We start from the raw sequence: 19,620 nt of genomic DNA, 5'->3' as shown, positions 1-19,620 counted from the left end.
CAGAACCTGAAAAATGAAGGACTAAGTGAAAGCCACTGAGCGTTTACTGTGTTTCAAGAGCACACCAAGTTGTTCCAGTCTATCGAAGACAAGTGAGGAGAATGCTTGTTTTAATCATTTGAGTTTAATTACCTGACCAAAAAAATAGGCCATTAATTAGCGTGGGTTTCCAGGGATTATATTGGATTAAATGTGTCTTGTAGTGTCATATATGCTCAGCACAGCCTTTTGTTTCAGCCTGGTCACTGTATGGTCACGAGGGACTAGACCAAACTGAAATGAGTGGGGGCACTACGGTCTGGGTAGTGGTATCACTTAGCTAATCTTTAAGCTGTTGTCATGCACACGTTAAGCATTGTAACATAAATTTGTACATTGTAACTTCTCTCGCTCTTTGATCCTCTGCTGCTTTCTTCTTTCCTAGGGGAAAATTTTTGGGTTTTTTTTTGATGGAGGTTTAAAAACAAAACACAAACAAAACACAAAAAAGCCACAATAATAAAACCCCCAAACATATTGCAGGGGATAAATAAAAAAAATATTTTGTGCTCTTAGATTGGAAGACTGAGATCTGTGATGGTTTTCAGCTTCTCTAGGAATTCATTTTCAGCTTGGCATCTAAGATCGAACCACACGTGACGCACGCTAATCATAGTGCTTACTAGCAGGTGCTTAGGTATTCTGCTGTAGAAGATCATGGAAGAGTGGAAAAAGAACAGCAGACAATAGAATTACAGGGAGAAATGCTGCATTTTATGTTTGCAAATCTCCATGTGTTCCCCATTATAACTTTGTTTTCATTTGGCTTTAATTAAATCTTTAAAGATCACTTCCAACCCAAACCACTCTGTGCTGCATTCTGTGCTACACATTACCTCTCCTGGCTGAAAAAGCCAAGCTTACCTAAAGCTGCTTTTCTTTGGGAGATTTTGGAAAAGTGCAATATGTGTTTCTGTGAGTGAACTTCAGATACAGTCGTTTGATTGCAAAATGCATTCAATGTAAGCGTTTTAGAACATTTCTATGAAGATCACTGAAGTTTGGCCACACTGAAAAGCAGGTCTGTCCCATGTTCTCAGTGATCTCTTGTCTGACGCTGACAAATGGCACAGGAGAGAAAGGTGCCTGGCTTGAGACCATGAAGGAGATAAGAGACATGTCATGGCAGTGAAGATGCCATTTCTTCTTAAAAAGAAATTGGGAAAAGGTTCATACTGTCAAGCAGAAAGTGGAGAGGCCAGGAATGGAGCTTGGTACTGGGACCTGGAGACAAGTATGAGGAGTCAGAGGTGACACTGGAGCGGGAGGCAGAAACCGAGAACAAAATGCGTTGGGCTGCGCTGCTGAGGGAATGCTGGCAGGGCAGAGCTTGGGGGTAAAAGGAGCTGGAGCATCAGGCAGGGAAATTTTGTGTCAACTTTCAAGGCAGAGTAAGGCTCGAGTCGGTGCATGTTTTGATATAGTCTTGAAGATACTATTGTTTTAGCTCTTATGCTGTTAGTTCTTGATTATTTACTGGTTTTTGCATATTTTTTTTTGCACTGGAAAATGAATTCAGCAACAAGTTCTTTGTTGGGCAACGTGTAGTGCAAAAAAAGGGAGGAAGATGTGTGGGTGCATAGGAAGGCTACAGGTTTAACCAAGGGAGCTATTCTGAAGGGAAAAAGAAAAAGAAAAAAAAAAAAGGCGCAAAAAAGAAGTCAGTTTTCTAATGGATGCCTTAAACCAGGCCTGTAGGATGCCCGTTTAATTAATTATTTGTAGAATTGTAAACCTTGTTTCTGGGTACCGTTTTCCACTGTTGAGGTGTCCTCAAAGCCGACAGGCTGTGGCAGGCTTGTGCTGGCTCTGCCTGGGCCTTAGGTAGTGAGGGGCTGTGTGCCACACCGTGCCGCTGTGCCTGTTGCGGCCCGAGCTGTGTGACACACCGAGGGACCTGGGCTCCTCTGTGCTGATGAGACGGGGCGGGGGGCAGGGGGCACCTGGGTGCTGGGGAGGGAGGGAGGGGTAGTGAGGCTTGAGACCAAGGACTTAAATGCTCGCGTTTGATGTGATTTAGTGGTTTTATGCTCTGTATCTAATTTTTCAGGGGGTCCCAAAACCAAGTAGGACAGCATTTTACCTTTGTGCTCACCGACATTGAAAGTAAGCAAAGGTTTGGATTTTGCCGTTTGACGACAGGAGGCAGGGTCTGTCTCTGTATTCTAAGGTAAGTCAGCCCAAGTAAAGTTGAGTCAGGGAGTGAATGTAAGAAAAATACACGAAAAAGTATCTGCTAATGTGTTTTATTTATCTATCAGGATATAATTTTTCTACAAGTGTTAACACTGATTTCATTTCAAAAGTGGACCCAAGCCCTATGTGATGATATCCTTGTGTGAGGCTAAATAATTCTATTTAAATAACATGAAATCTTTGCTTAAAAGCAGAGTGCAATATGCTGCAGCTTTAGAGGCTTTGAATGTTATGTATTTTTACTTTTTAATGAGATCTTTGTCAAGTATCCAGTCAATTTAACAATAAAGTGCATTATTATGTATTCCTGTCCTTGGAAATATGATTTTTGGATGTATCTTCCATGTTTATTTAGCCAGACCGTATTTAATCTAAGAAATGCTTAGAGCCAGATAATTCTCAATAAAGAGCATGCTGCTTGATTGCAGAAGAGATATTGGTGATTACGAAGTTGACCCCAGTGAAATACTTTGTTTCTCCCTCTGCTTTTTCTTTCTTCTCCTGTAAGACAATTGTTTTGGTAATGAAAAAAAAAAGACTTGTTTAGCTGTCCTAACCCCCTTTCAATTAAATTAATTCAAAGCCAGTGTGCTTTAATTAAAAGGCAAATTTGCAACTTCACTTAAGAGCCTAGCGGCCTCTGATGCCCACAGAGGAAATGAGAACTTCCAGTTCAGCAACACATGAGAACAACAGGACTGAAGTGAAGTGTAATTACCTTCAAAGTGAGAATCCCCGAACACAAGGTGAAAGAGGCGCCACGTGCTGCCAAGGAGCCAAACCCACTGGCGGCAGAGGGGCAACATGGATAATGCTGGAGAGTAAGCTAGGAAGCTTGTGAAGAAAAGCAGATTATCTGGTATTTGAACAACATGGAAATCGGGCAGTCGCAGAAGGTGTCCTTAGGATAGACCACATGAGTTAGGGAGACAAACCCAACAGCAACTTGTATGAGAATTTCAGTAATAGACCATGTGCAGGGGCAAAAAACCTCCACATAATATAGAAACTTACAGAGCAGTGCTTAAAACTACTGGAGATATCCCATGAAGATTTTTGTGAGCTTTTAAACAGATTCTAAACTTAATGTTGAAAGCCAATACACTGGACATTTTTGGTCAAGTAATTTTAATAATAAGTATTTGCTCTAAATATTGCATAAAATAATAATTATGGCCATATAATGAAAATAACAAAAGGAAAAGACTATATTCTGGGAATTAATTGACTTTCTATGATCCTGACAATACTTCTTTAATAATACTGCAGAAAGATTTGATTTGTAGGATTTGGGAGCGTATGATGTTTAACCCGTTTCTCTGTGATACCTTTTGTTAGTATACCTTGTTAAGGCCTGGAGTGAGAATGTATGTGCATGCTTTTAGCTCTTTATCTGAATTAACCTTTTATTCCCTCATCAAGTGAGAAACAAAATTTTTTACTTGTACTAACATTGTCTGGCTGGCTTCTAATGCTGTAATAACAAATGTTTAATCAGTTACGCAAGCTCAGGTATGCACATTTAAATACTATTTGTAGTGCTACAAAGCAAAGGATGGAAATTCTCAGCTGGGGTAAACTTGGGCATTTATTTTATTTTTCCACAGACATACATCAGCTAAAGATTAGTCAACGGTCTGTTACTTGGTAGAAATAACAAGGAAAATGAAAAGTGGCAAGCTATAATTTTTCACCGAACTGTAATCAAAGCATTGCCTTCATTGCTTTTATTGTGACAGTTTCAAATTTACAACACATAGCTGAATGCATAACAGCACTAGCTTCACAGCATTGTACTTCTAGCTTGGTAGTCCATTTCTCTCCAATTTGTGTGTTGCGCTCAGACAGAAAGAATGCATCAGTATTTCCATCTGATGTCTTCTAGTATCCAGTCTGGTTTCTGCTCTGCATCCAAGATCCATTAGAAGTGGCCAAGTGAAAGGGATGCAGTAGCAGATTTCTTTTGACATTTTATGTGGCTTTCCTTTGTACATGCTTGCTGATCTTAAATTAACCAAAATCAAAGAAATCTTAATAAATTAAGGCTGTCTTTATATACAAAGAGTGTGTATGCATGTTCACACTTGTTCTCTTCCATATATCAAAATAACATAAATTTGTATTCAGTGTGTGAATGTAATTACTCTGCTGTGTGAGCAGTTCAAACTACTTGTCTTACACAATAGTCATAGACTTTTATATAAACACACAAATGCAGGTCTATATAAATACCATGTCTAACTATTTACATCTGCATATGCACATACATGTATATTGCCTCAAACAAGAGGAACATATTAAGATTGCTGACTTGGGCTTTAACAAAGACAACTAGGGGTAGTAAAATACTGAAAAATTTACTAAGTGAAATGGTCATAAATAACTAAAATCTAAGTAAAAATCTCCGAAAAGAAGAGCAGGAACAAGCCAGTCAAAGTGATGAGAAGGAAATACTATAGACATTTGGATAGGCTGATGAGTGGGGAACAGGACACAGCTTTTCTCTTGTGGATGTCCCTTGTGAATGGTACCAGGCCAGGCGTTAACCCGTGCCAGGGCTGCTAGGAGCCAGGGCTTGAGCTGCTGAATGGCGTTCTGAACTGAAAACTGAAGGAAAGGCTGCTTGTCCTCAGGTTTTACACCAGCAGTCTAAAGCTGCTTGATTTATGGGACTTCTCTCTATGATTTGTTCTTCATCTGAAACACTAATTAAAGGAAATCATCTCTGAATTTGCAGCCACATGGTCCTGCTTTAAACTGGATAGTTTGAAACAGAAAATCTACATCTAAAACTCTAGCTTAAGTTTTATGGGTTTTCTTATGTTTTAGAAACATGTGTGTATGAATTGTGTAAACAGAATTTTCTCCCAAATCAGAATGTTTTGTTCAAGTTGTCTGTGTATTTATACAGTGAAGTAAAAATCCCCTAAGGTAGCTGTCTCGGGCATTTTTGTTTGAAGAACATAATTGTGACACAATATTGTCTGAAACGATCATGCAGGGCTGGACTACAGTTGCCAAATTCAAAGCGCCAGTAAGTGCAAACCCATATTAAGATAAGAGGATGCTTCTTGGGTTATTCTCCAGAAGTTTTGTGTGATTCCTTTGCCAAGTTTTGTTTTGTTGTTTTTTGTTTTTTTTTTTTTTTCTTGCTTTAAACTGCGCGGCTGCTTTGTGAAGCTGTCGGTGTGACTCCTGCTGGGTCACCTTCTCTCTGTCCACAGACTGTTGAGCGAATGCAGCCCTGTAAAAACAAGGGGTACCACAACAGGAATAACATATAAGAGTAACATACCTTGTTGTGCTCATATACTATACTGTATCTTTTCTTCTAGTCTTACTTTTTATGTCTTAATTGAAATAATAATTTTGCCAGTTGTGAAGTGGCACAGTAGAAATTTCAGTGTTCTCTTTTGAATAATAGGAGGAGACTTAATTCTTCTGAGTATTGTTTCTAAATATCACTGCTGTTTGCAGTAGGAATAATACTTGGGTTTACATGCAATTGTGTTTGAATTACCTGAACGATTTTAGTAGAAAGTGCAAATAATTTGACTGAAATTTGTTTTGTTAAAAGTCTTGAAACTGTTGGTGGACTCCGAGAGTGACCTTATGTATCCATAGGAACGCAAAATGCATCATTAAAGTGCTCAGTCTTAGATTTCATTAATTTTATGACTGTAAAATTGTCACCTATGTTTCCAAATGAAATGCTCTAATAAGGAGGACAGGTTTATGTGGTAAGCCTTTGTAGTTCTTCAGTTCAGACCATGCTTGAAGTGCTTGAAGCTTTCTCTCTCTTCCTTTAGGCAAATCCCTTAGAAGCAGAATGTTTCAATTTTACACATTTTGTGTCAATTTTCCAGACAGAAAAGTAGCCCCTAGACATTAGACATTTAGCTACGGAAAGGCAGTTTCCTTAGTTTTATTTGATTACTAGAAGTTAGATTCCTGCTGATAGTTCAGGACTGTTAGTGGTTACCTGACTATTTGACAGAAAACATTTCCTCTCCTTTATTTAACCTTTGACTCATGAATGTAAAAGTTTTATCAGAGCTATAGTAGAGGCACCAGTGAGGTGGAAGTCTACTTACAGCAACAAGGGTTATGAGTGACTTTGAATAAAAGTCTGAGCTCCTGCCTTGTGGCTCATTTGGATTAAAAGAAAATGCAAAGTACGTTTTTAATTAACCATGAAATATCTTGGGTTTTTGCTTTTGTGACAGGCAGTGGCTGTACTTCTAAATAAAGACCACTGTATTCTCAATCAGGGAATAGATATGTATTAAAAAAATATTGCATGTGTTTTAGTATTTTTCTTTATTATGGGGGAAAAGTTTTGTGGCAACTTTGGAGACATTGCTGTATGTTGCTGGAAGTTGTATGTTTGTTTCTCAAATAGTTATTGATAGTGACATGATGAATGCAAAGACAATGTGTACAAGTAGAGAAAAATAAACAAGAAGCCGATGATGGTTTAATAGTTTAAGAACCTAAATTATTTTTATTTGAGGTTTAGGCTTCTAAATGCATTAAAATTGAAAATGAAAGCCCTGTTATTCCTCGGTTTTATCTACTGTGAAGGGGGTTCATTGATAACCTTTTGACAATTTTGTAGAATAGCTAATTAATTATGAAATACACTGCTCATAAATAATTCAATGAATACAAGTATGATGTCTAGTAATGGATTTTAATTTTGATTTTATCTGTTGTTAAGGTATGTATGAATGTGAGGATTTTGAGCTAGGAGTAACGTATTACAGGTTTCCTTCGTTAAATTCAGCCATTTCAAAACTATTTTTTGCAGAGGATGCATTTCTGTACTGAATTAAAAAAAAATATTACCTAGCCTAACAGATGTCGATGGACATTTGTGCGCTTGATGACTTTTCCGTACACAGACTAGTTGTCTGTGCTAAACAAAGTTTAAATTTTGCAAGATTTGCTAACAGAACAAACTAAGAAGATTCTTTCACCTGTAGTGCTTCTGGTTTTTAGCTATTAGACGCAGAAGTGCCATGCAAGCCAACAAGGCCCAGTGCTGGGTCCTGCACTTGGGGCACAACAGCCCCACACAACGCTACAGGCGGGGGGAGGGGCGGCTGGAAAGCTGCCTGGCCAAAAAGGACCTGAGCTTGTTGATCAACAGCCACCTGAACAGGAGCCAGCAGTGTGCCCAGGTGGCCAAGCAGCCCGACAGCACCCTGGCTTGTACCAGACACAGTGTGGCCAGCAGGGCTGGGGAAGCGATAGTCCCCCAGTACGCAGCACTGGTGAGGCCGCACCTGGAATCCTGTGGCTGGTTCTGGGCCCCTCACTGCAGGAGGGACACTGAGGGGCTGGAGCGTGTCCAGAGATGGGCAACGAGGCTGGGGAAGGGGCTGGAGCACAAGGTCTGTGAGGAGCAGCTGAGGGAACTGGGGGCGTTTAGTCTGGAGGAAAAGGCGGCTGAGGGGAGACCTTATCCTGCTCTGCAACTGCCTGAGAGAAGGTTGTAGCAAGGTAGGTGTCGGTCTCTTCTCCCAAGCAACAAGCAATAGGACAAGACAAAATGGCCTCCAGTTGCACCAGGGGAGGTTTAGACTGGATAGTAGAAAACATTTCTTCACCAAAAGGGTTGCCAAGCGTTGGAACAGGCTGCCCAGGGAGGTGGTGGAGCCACCCCCCGCCCCGGAGGTATTGAAAGACGTTGTAGATGTGGCGCTTAGGGGGATGGTGTAGTGGTGGACTCGGCAGTGTTGGGTGACGGTTGGACTCGGTCATCTTGAAGGTCTTTTCCAACTTAAGGGATTCTGTGATTTTAAAATTCTATACACAGTGCTTTATCCAATACGGTCTCTGGATAAAGATGTAAAGCCTATTTCATGGGAATGTTCATCTAGAGTAGTCCAAATAAATTAATAGGATTATTAACACAGGTGCTTGCAAAATCAGGCTGTGGTACAAGAGGATAAAAATATGCTTGACAGCCTTTAGGATGTTACAAAATAAAAGAGCTTATACTTACTCTTTGAATTGAGAATCTAAAATACCACCTGATACCTGTCTTACCAACAAACACAACCTGTGTTTATATTTACTTTTGAATGCAGAGATACATTGTATATGCAGACACAAAGGCACTGTTTATGAAAACAACAAATATAAGAATTCTTTATTATACTGAATTAATAGCATTTGGCAAATACATAGAAGAAAGATATAAAGGGAACTTCTATGCTCTCCAATAGATCTTTGTAATATTTTGTTGCACTAAGAACAGTACAATTAAAAATATCGACAACAACTTTTGCAATTAATCTCCTTTAGAAGAACTGAAGATTGTGTGAAAAAGAGAGGACAGGTCTTGGTGGCCTTTGGTTTCATACCGTATAATGCAATGGAGTACTTGTTTTGATTGCCTTAATTTTTCAGGTTTAAGAGGCATGTTGAAATTATTTTAAACGTGTCTGTGGTTATGAGGCTTAAGGCAGTTCTTTTTCCAGTCTTTCAGCTCAGAAAGGAAACTGGCATTTTTAAACTGTGTGCAAATAGTCTGTTTTTACAGTGTTTTTCTTTGTGGTTTTGTTACATGAAGACATGGAAGTATATCGTCAACCTGATTTTGCTATGGCAAGAAATTCTTGTACGGGTGCTCTGGTCAGCATGACTTGCGTATGAAAGAAAAGTCTCCCTTGGTTTTCTGCTAGCGTTCATTAATGTCAAATAATGAATTCGACCTTTTTATGCATTATTTAAAAATTACTTCTAACTTTTATTTTCACAGTAAAAGGGGAGTTAAGATCATGGATACAAGAAATATGGTTAATATTTTATTGAAGTAGGAGCATTTATTTTTACAGAATGCTAATCAAATGTTCATTATGAAAAATGAATGATTAGATAATTTTTAGAGTATTCTACAGCAAAATATGCTGGGGTGATGTACACTATTAATGCAGAGGTGTTAACAAAAGACTGGAAAACTTTTAGATCATCTAACCCATTTGCATGTCTAGTGTTGTAAAAATACTTTGTGATTTATACCTACCTTGTACCTTGGCTTGGGCAGGACGCTGGAACCTGCCGTAGACGAGGCTGGTAAAACTGTCTAGTAGCTCTGACTTTTGCAGGTACTCTTGACTGCTGTGGTGAAAATTTTTGTTTGCCTCTCTATGCTGCGTTTCAGCGACATGTAAAACCAGGTTAACGTGATTACAGAAGAGAATAGAATGGGAGTGCCAGGTGGAACAGGACTCAGGGATCAGGTGTTTTAGCTGCTGTATGATGGGTGCTGTATGAGGGCATGCAGCGTTCATGCCTGTAAGCAGGGAGTGGCCTTACAGGTGCAATGAAGTAAAGTTTATGATTATATAAGAATATATTGGAAAGCAAATGCAATAACGTCACACCTTTACTGTCAACGAGAGCAAGCATTAAGAAGTTTATGTAGGTTTGATTAATAGCCAGTGTGCTGTATGATCAATTGTGATAAAGATTTTAATACAGTGGCTTTAAAAGAAATCATTGCCTCTGTGTCTTTTTGGCTTGGCAGGTGTAAATTCATGTGCTTTTTTAGTTGTATGTGGGGGTTTTTTTTGTTTGTTTTTTTTTTTTAAGCAGCAGGCAAGCATTTATAAGGATGGCAAAGATTGCTAGAAAATACATAACTATAACTATGTTCAGATTTCTGCTGCTCTCTTTTTTTCGCCCTGAGAATTTGGCACTGTTTCTAATGTCTTGCCAGCTGTGTACTGAGAACAGAGGTGTTACGAAGAAAACATAACCCTTCACTGGACTCCTTGCACACAACTAGATGTGGCTTCTCTTCAGCCATGGTTTTTCCCTAACAGATTTCCTTTTCCTATCAGGGAAAACATTTAGGTACTTCATACTGGTCTTTTTCAGTTGCAGTTAGCACGTTTCCGGAAATATATAGATTTGAAATTTTAAGGTTTATCCACAGCACACACAAAAGCATTGAAAGTGTGTCTGTGGATTTTACTGCACTGAGTAACAAAGTGTGTAGTATTATTAATATGGGTATGAAATGTAATAAAAGCATTTCAGGCTTTATTTCCTTCCCAGCCCCCTTCTGATCTCAAGCAACTAATATTAACCATACCATTTTAGTAATGTTCTTTGTGATAAAATTCTAACAGATATGAGAAGGTGTGTAATTTTTAAATAAGGAGGAATTTATACTGGTACTGTTTAGTTTACCAGACCTGTAACATCTGTATTGTAGGCTTAAATAGTGATTATGGGAAGTTCTGTAGCAATCACTCACTGATGATGTCAGTGTTAAAGGTGACCAAAAAAAAAAGAAACTGATGTTCCGGTGTTTGAGTTTTTCTCATGGTCTTTATTTATGTCTTACTTATCTTAGGTTCTGTTTAACTCACTGAGAGTATTGCGTGCATATGGACTGCAGACTTGTTTTAGAAGTCTATTAAGTATTCATGTATTGATGTACTGTGTATTTACAATATTGGTGAATGCTCTCATTTTTTAGAAGTTAAATCTATCTATAGAGATTACTTTATAGGGAGAACAATATTCTTACATATAGTGTGACATCTATGCTATCGCATGGCATTGCACTACTTGTCAAATACGGGGGTCCTGATCTGCCCAGGTAAAATTGTCTGTTGTTCTCCAGGGAAGCAGCAGTTCTGGCAGTCCACCAGGTACAACAGGATGTAGAATTTTAAAATTGCAAATAACACAAATGCTGAAAGACATAACAAAAGTGGAAATGTGATTTAGCAATGTTTAAAATGATCTTTTGGTGCCTTTAAAATAATGGGAAGTGAAAGTAGTATGAGCTAATATACGCTTAATGGAACTTCAAACAGGTGTCCAGCATAAAGAAATGTAGCTTTGCTACTATCAGTGATGTACCATTACATTTGCAGGGAAAAGTTTTATATGCATTGTATTTATATGTAGAAATATTATGAAATATACAATTGAGATTAATTGTAGTGGTATTCTGTAAGCACTGGAAAAAAATACATTGAAATGTTACTAAAATTCTTTTTCCCCTCCTGTTTTAGTTACCTACCGTGGTTTGAGGTATATTACAAGCTCCTAAATACCCTGGCAGATTATTTGGCTAAAGAACAGGTAATTGTGTAAAATATTTTCCTTGAAATAATGGTCACCATTTGAAGTGCTGTAAATTGATTGTGTACTGTTTTAAAATTTAAAATTTTAGTGGAATTTAGAAGCAAGTTTTTACATTGATTTTCATATTGAAATTCAAAGAATCTGAACATACAGCTGCCTCTGTCACTTGAATCCCACATTAATCTTAAAAAGCTGCTGAGAATATACCTTTATAAAGTGTCAGTCTTAGGATAAACAAGTCCTGGGTGAAGTGTGAGCAAAGTGTCACATCACTGGAGATCTGTATGACGTATTGATTGTAAACTGTAGATCTCTGGAACTATCTGATTATCAGTTACAAACACTTTTTTTTCAGAACTGCATAAAATATGATGTACTGTTTCACCCTTCATATTAACTAAAAACTACCTCTCGTAATTCTGTCATCTCAACTACAAGACAAAATTACTTGCAGCATTTGGTGGAAAATCGTGATAGTTTAGTTTGCATATTCATGAGCAATTAGACATATTCTAGGATTACACAGGAAAGGAAATACTGGCATCTGTTTTTACTGAGAACATTAAAGCTATACCTTTCTGCTTTAACTATATTAGTATACTAGCTTCTAATTAAAAAAAAAAAAAAAGGAAAGCCATCAATAGTCAACCATATGCTGTAGACTGGAAAAGCTGACATTTCAAGAATATATGAACTATAGAATAAGCAGTTAGTGTCCATTATAGTAAATGGACTATAGAGAATGATGATATTTTATGTAAAAAGAAAATGCAGTCAGAAAGTTTGGTGTTAGCTGTGTTTAAACGAAGTGTGGAATACATTTAAGTCTTGTAATTGGTATAATGCGACTTTCGTTTTTGCCCTGACTTCACTATAGTAGTAAAAATTGTTACTAAGGTTGTATGTGGCAGAAGGAGGCTAGGGATTTTCTTCTGTGTTTTTTATCAGTGGTTCTGGCATTGCAGCTATTACTGCCACGAATTTAAGTTGCTGAGTTATACGTTTGTTGTCCTCTGTGCTGAAAAAACCTTTGATGGCTCAGAAAGTTTTTTGTTGCATTGCCTGGCCCCATGCCTGTTGCTGAGGATGCTGTTAGAGGGCATTGCTCCCTCCTGGCCCAGGAACCATTCATCTGACCAAGAGCTAGACCCAAAGTCTTGTTTACTAGTGTGAGATCCAGTGTCATCATCACTGTTGCAGGGAGACGGAAGCTCCCTGCAGACTCAGACATGTTTAAAAGCTGGCCCCCTCGTCACTGATATTTTTGGTTTTACTTTGACAACAAAAATAACTTTGTTTCCACAAACAAAACCCTAAACTGAATGAAAACTCTAAACCAAACTGCTTGTCTTTCCCAAGTAAATGTGTCTTTTAGAGATCAAGATGGGGGATCCTAGTTAAATCCGGTAGCTGCATGTACTTTTTAGTAAACCTTATTAACTGTTCTGTGTGCTCTGATGAATTATTTTTAATGTATACAATATAGCTGTGTAGCTGCATGTTTAGTAAAACTTAGCATAGACAAATATCATGGCTAAAAGTTTTGGGAAAATGATGTCCAAGATGCACAGACCAGCTAGACATGTTAACATGATTTTCAGTTGCAAATAATGCCATTCATGTAAGGAGTATATGGGGAGATATGTAAGAGAGAGACTTAACTTGCAGATACAGTAATTTTCTGATGTACAAAGCTGGCCTCAATTTAATATTTAAATACTTCATGGCAAATTGCAATTGCCTTTCTCATTAAATTATATATCTCTCTTTGTCAATATATAGTTTGATGTGTAGTAAATAGCAATTAGTTTTTATATAATAATTAACTACCTTTAAAAAATATTCCCTGTAGGAAAATGACTCAAATGATTTGTTAAAATCATTGTATAGCCATCCTGTGCCAAAGGCGAACGCTTTAGTCAGTTTAAGTGTGGTAAGTATTCTCTGTTTAACTCCTATTACTGACTATAAAATAGTAGGTCAGGCTGAAACAAAAATAAAACAAAACCAAAATCAAAGCAAAAAACCTTTGTAAAGAGTAAACTTATGTTGCTTCCCATCATTAACTGGCTTGGAGAACCCCCCCCTGCAGAATAGACTTTGTCTCTGTCTCATGTTCTCTTAAAGTAATAAAGAAGTAGAAATTTGACTTTTGCTGTATGGATGAAAAAGTAAACTGCAGTGGGATCTGGCAGTGCTAGAACTACTTTTTTGTTTTTCCTGCCATTTCATGTAGATAATTTCAGTTTCTCCTGCTGTGAATCAGGAGACACTAACTCTGTTTTATTGCCTCTTATGTCTGAGTAGGTAGACTTGCAGGATTGGGCAAAAGTCTGTGTAAGCTGGCTTCTTTCCCGTCTTCCTAGTTTTGCTTGATCACGTAAAAATGCTGTAGGAAAGGTGGTAGGAGAAGTGTACTGTTACGTGAAACTAGGGGACAGAATATGTCTATGCCTACCTTGCTTTTCTGCTCTGACTTTTCATGGTGTGGGGCTGGACATGGAGAGCCTGGCAAGGAGATGTTACCTCAGAAGCATCAATAAGTGAGCCCGTCACTGTTACGGTTCCTGAAGTTTTCAACAGAAACAGCATATGGATGCATGTTCAAATACATTTGTAAAGCCTGCATGAAATGTAAAGCCAACACAGAGCCTCTGCTGTCTCCAAGACATTGTTTGTGTTCACAGCATCTATGCAATTACTGCATGCATAAGTAACTGTGCACAGATAACTGTTTCTTGATGGAACTGTCAGAGTTTGCAGGGCACAGAAAAAAGGGGTTTTGTAAAGGTTTCCCTTATGTGCATACAGAAAATCGTTACATTATTTATCTTGACCTTAATTGTGTCATTTCACGTTACATTTAACTTGTTTATTTTAGAATTGAGCCCAATACTTTGAGTAAAGCAAGCACAGACTCTAGGAAATCCTTTGGCCCTATTACAAAGGCATACAGAAATGGAGAGTCTACCATATCTGTTGCAGAACTCGCCCTTCCTGCTTAACATAACGCTGCCTTTATTTTATTTTAATTTGCCATATTTCACATTCCCTCCCTTGTCATGCTTTTTTCACTAGGCTATAAAGGCCTAATATTTCCCCCGCTACAACCGTGCTAATCCACTGTATTTTGAAGTCCTTCCAGTCTTGTGTGTTGTTTTTCACCAGAACAACGTACTGCTTTTTGAGGCTGCATTTAGAATAGTTTCTGTTGCTGTTTTTTCTTTCTGTTGTCTGTGTAATATTTTCAGGTTATTTTTCAGTTCATAGTACCTTTGCCAAGAATACTTCTGTATATCAAAATATATTTTGCTATTTTTAATTGCAGAATTTTAACCAATTCTAATATGGCAACCTTAAAATGTTTTACGTTGTTGTTTAAAAATCCTACTGTATTTCAGAGTGACACAGAGAAGTTTTAAAGATATTTTTACTTGCATTTCTTTCGAAGTGTTACTGCTTGTTGCTGTCAGTGTTGCAGTTCATCTTGCATAGAACTTGCCTGCCTCAAAATGAACGTTGTGATGAACCTGGAAATGGATGTTGTGGTGAATACAACTGGCAACGCTGGGATGACAAATTGCTTGCAATAAAGTTGATGCCTGCTGGTTTTATTGCAATATTATCTGACTTTTTTGAAATTATTTTTTTTTCTCATGTCTTGTTCCCAGTAGCTTGTTACATCAAAGATTTTTGTAATCTTTTTAGCTGAACAGTGATTATCTAAATGCAGGCCTCTTACCAAATGCCTGGCTGCAGGCACAGTAGAGCAAATACTGGTTTCAGACAGGGCAGAGCAGGAAGGAATATGTTAGCCTGAATCAGAATGTTTGTTGGATCTGCAAGTATCTCTGTTTTTGTAATGCTCAGTGCTGCAGGGAGCAGGGAAATGTTTATGGCCACTTCCAGCTCTAACTTTGTGTGCCTAGTCTTTTATATTGATGTTCCTTTCTTGCTTCTTGTATATTGTAAATAAGCTAGACTGGAACCCTCAGTAGTAATAGACTTAAAAAGAAGTTACAGTGAAAAATAATTGTAGAAATGCCATGATGGGGTGGCTTTTCATTGTGGCAGGGTAAGTTGAGTTCAGATTTCATGATGCAGAATTAAAAAGGTCCCTCCACCCACTTACTCAGGTATGCTGTAGGGTAGGGCTTATAGACCCTGAAGCAGGGTCTAGTTGGCACCACAATGGAACTTAGTATTGCATGTATATAATCATGCATAAATTACACCCAGTATGTGGTGTGTCCCAGTAATCATTGGTCAGGAGGACACCAAATTGCCTTGCTCTAGTTAGGATCCAAGTTCTACTCTCACCTATTGGTTCCAGCAGCTGAAATTTGAGGGGTGATCATTTGTTCTCTGAAATTTGAGCTTAAATATAGTTTGGGTCACTTTTATTTTACTCATAGAGGGCTAAAAATTTATTTTTCTTTTTTTATTCCTTCTTTTTTTTTCTTTCTTTTTTTCTGTTGGAAAGCCTAGCTAAATTAAGTTTGAGTTCAAATGGGGGAGGATTACAAAGAATAAAATGGGTTTTTTTCAGCCAGTATTTAAAACAAGGAATATTACAAGCATTAGAGTCAGCTTTGGCCTTTTTGTTGGAAAACTAAAAAGTCAATTGTTCAATCTTTCTCTCATCTTGCCTAAGAGCCAAGAGATGATTATTGCAAGTGAGCAAGTTTTGAAAAAACAGCCTTGTCTTGTATCGGTGAGTTCAAAAGGCACAGAGTATCCAAAGCCTGTTGTAATTAAAGAAATAATTACTTGCTATAGGATATCTCTTTTGATTTCAGGCTTATTTATACCTGTCCTTTGGGAAATTCTTCTGCTGTCTTTAGCCTAAAAGAGCAGTCTAACAGTAATATACCTATTCTGTTTAAATCAATCTGACTTCAGAGCTTTGTGTTTGTGCGTCATAATCCTTTCCTAAAAACCGCAACCAAAATCAACCCCTTTAAAATGATGAACAAAACTTGTGTTTTCTGGTGTCGTTTTTGGAGAAAACTTCATACAGGGCAGCACCTGGTAATTTAGTATTTCTTCTAAGGTCATACATCTTCCTAAGGGAGTTCACAAAGATGTGCAAGGACTCCATACCACATGATTTTTGCTGCTTTATGACTCTTAATGACTGCAGTAATGGGTCTTTGCTTCTCATAGTTCTGACTTCCTTTTCTGTTTAACGAGTGAAATATTATTACTTTGTTAATTATAAATAATTACTTCTCCAAGTTATTAACTTCATTACTCAGAAATCTTTTGATAAATATTCTGTGACCTTATTACATATAGGAAATAATTTTCTGTTCTCACTATACTTCTGAAGGATGTAGGCATTTCATTAGTCTGAATATTGTCCTGTTCTTGACTAGAGAAAAATTCTTAACTTTTTTCTCTGTTGATGCAAGACAATAATCTGAGGTATTTATTGTGCAAGTGCTATGACGTTTATGGGATGCCTTTTTTAAGCCAATTTTTTTTCTTAAATTTTTAACTATTGTGATATGACCTGATTTGTGGGGAAGATTTTCTATTAAATGTATCAAGCTGGTTTAATAAGTCTCCTACACAGAGTTAATAGTATTAATGAATGTATTTTTTTTGTTGTTGAACACAAGACACATTCAATATCTTACAGACTTCCTTTTTGTATTGGTGTATCTTTTTCAAGTTTAATTTGAAAATAAACTGTGTCTTTGTGGTATTAATTATAATTTTAAAATATACTATAAAAACAAAGTCTATGAAAAATGTCAGAAATCCATTAAGAAGAAATAAAATCTAAGAAGTCATTAATTATCAAATTTACTTAGTATGCACTTAAGGTTTTCTGTCCTTTAAGATTTAGACTAATATGCAAAAATGCCTTAAAATTATTGAGTTAAGTCCATGCCTGATAACCATTAAAAGCATTGGATTAATGAGAATAATTTATATTACATCTGGTTTTAGTTTAATCTATTTTATATTTACATCCTAGATGGCCTCAAACTAAGATGCATAAAATTGTTCATGTATTTCATAAATGATAGCGGAATCTCAGGCTGTCAGACCTTGCATTTCTGTTAGCACATTTTTGATTCAAAGATGTTTGGAAAGGGAAGAGAATGCCTATCAAGTAATAATATTTCTATTCTAATTAATTTTCTCATGTGAATGATTTTTCCTTTTCCATTCTAAATTTACATTTTGTTCTTTAACATTTTTTTTGTTGTTGTAATTTTTTAAATCAATGCTACTTTCAGGCTCGTGACAGCATTTAAAGCTGGCTTAATTTCAGCGTTACTTCAGAACTGCAGCCCAGCGTTTTTTTCCCCCTTGGTTTGTGTGCTGTGCTTGAACCAGAGCTTGTCATTTCATGTTGTGATCTGCTTAATTCTTTGTCTAGTAGTGATAAGAATGCTATTGAAAAATGGCTATTTGTTTTAAGAAAGATGGGGTTGGAAATCCTAAATGCTGGATTTTTTAAAAAAGAGTTTTTGGTTTCTGTGTACATAAATTATTAATTATTTTTCCCATCGATTAGCACTCGTATTTCATTACTCCTGATATAACTGGATTGCCAACAATCCCTGAAAGCGTAAGTATGCAGTTTCTTTTTTAAATATTTAGTAAAGTATCAACATCATTCTGTGGGTACAGCTGAACTCTGCTTTTGTCAATAGGAGATGTTTTTTTTCCAAGGCTGTTTTTAGAATATGATTGATATCTATTATTACAACCTTTAGCTACTGTTGCATTCATCGTTTACACATTTTAAAGCATTAACAAGGCATGTTTGACCACTGCTGTATCCACCCTTTGTTCATAATTACTTGTCTTGTTTGCCTTTATTTGGATTATTTATGTAAAATGTGTTCTACTTCTGCACCTCGTGTGATTTGAATACCTGCCCTTTCAACACTGCATTGTTGAGCTGCAAGTTTGGCTATCAAGACACGTAGTTATTTTTGGTGTACGAAGGCATTTTCAGGCTTTTTGAGAACACGCTGTGCCTGCCTGTGCTCGGGTGTTAACCATGCACCAGGAATGGGGGCTATTTTTTTTTTTTTTTAGTGAAGCCTTGCTTTCTGTAGATGCTGAATCTTTGAAGGTGCTGTGGGTAGACTGTGAGTGTGAAGTCTCCGATCATGCTCTCTATGATGTGTTTAGCTGGGTAAGATCCAGTGTAAGAGCTTCAAGACTTTCAGCTTTTCATCCCTGCATTTCAGCCTGGAGTTGAATACGGGTGTAGGGACGTGCTTTTTTGCACTTTCGCGTAGTACAGTCTGTCTGGAAGTGACGCTGGGCGAGGGTTCCCGCAGTACAGAAGTCCGGCGGTGCCACAGAAGGGCTTGTGGGCAGCTGTGGTGGTGCCTGTGCTGGAGGCGTGATAGAAGCGCGGTGCCTGTCTTCTGCGGCCTGGCGGCCCGCTGCTGTCCTCTGTGCCGCTCCAAGGGCAGGCTGTGGCTTCCACCGCGGGGTGGGCGAGGAGGGACGTGGAGCTGGGGCAGCCTTCCGTGGGGGAAGGGAGCCTGGGCCAGGGGCCAGAGATGGCACAGCCTTGTCACAACCCAGAAAACTGTGGGAAGTTGCTGGACAGAGGAGTAAGAGAGAGCACTCTGTTGCAAGGGCTCTTTGGGCAGGATGGGGCTTAGTTTTAAAAAGTTTATTTTCATCTGTTTTACCCAGTGGGTTGAATTCCTCTATTTTAAAGAATTCCGTTCTTCTAGCTAATTATTTGGGGTTCTAATGAAACATAGCTTTGGAGGTTAGAAGGTGTGTTGTGCTCAATTTGAAGAAAATGGGGGAAGCTTCAATCTGGGTCTCTAGCTGATGGAGGGTCTTGCGGTAGTGCTGCTGTGGTTTTATTTTTCTGATTCTGTGGGAGAAAGGAAAACTAAATTATAAGGTGCCTTTCTAGAATTATTTTTTACTTCATTTATAAAACTCCCATCCTTCCAGTATGACTCAAAATAGTATGGTACTCGTGGAGAATTAGAACATGCAGGGAGTGAAGAGGTGGAGTAATTAAGGTAAATTAGCAATAAAAAGAATTTTCTCATTCTTTGCTGTAAGATTCACATATTTCAGGGACAATAACTTTTCTGATGTAATGCAGAAATAACTGTGTCTCCCAAAGATATGTTGGTCTGTGCACGATTACACACTTTGTACCACAGCATTTGCAGCACAGAATCGGCATACCTCTCTCAACTGCAGTGTTAGAGGGTGTCCGAGATAAATTGGACTCAAATTATGATGGTGCTTCAACCTTTGACAACC

At 37.9% G+C, this 19,620-nt stretch overlaps 1 protein-coding gene across 5 annotated transcripts in view; it reads left to right on the top strand.

The window, feature by feature from the left end:
• Window positions 1-19,620, top strand: part of DENND1B (DENN domain containing 1B) — a 166,815-nt gene that overhangs the window by 69,313 nt on the left and 77,882 nt on the right. For 2 of the 5 annotated variants that reach the window (XM_056355492.1, XM_056355490.1), the window contains exons 5-9: window positions 2,090-2,209; window positions 11,277-11,346; window positions 13,202-13,282; window positions 16,004-16,063; window positions 17,882-17,935. In XM_056355492.1, the coding sequence (XP_056211467.1) occupies window positions 2,090-2,209; window positions 11,277-11,346; window positions 13,202-13,282; window positions 16,004-16,063; window positions 17,882-17,935 (385 nt within the window). The remainder of the gene's footprint in view (window positions 1-2,089; window positions 2,210-11,276; window positions 11,347-13,201; window positions 13,283-16,003; window positions 16,064-17,881; window positions 17,936-19,620) is intronic. The other 3 variants (XM_056355495.1, XM_056355491.1, XM_056355494.1) reach the window with 2 other exon arrangements.

The sequence above is a fragment of the Falco biarmicus genome, chromosome 11 (genome assembly GCF_023638135.1).
Source record: "Falco biarmicus isolate bFalBia1 chromosome 11, bFalBia1.pri, whole genome shotgun sequence".
NCBI lineage: Eukaryota > Metazoa > Chordata > Aves > Falconiformes > Falconidae > Falco > Falco biarmicus.
The sequence above is the reverse complement of the archived record's forward strand: the minus strand, read 5'-3'. Positions and strand labels throughout refer to the sequence as shown.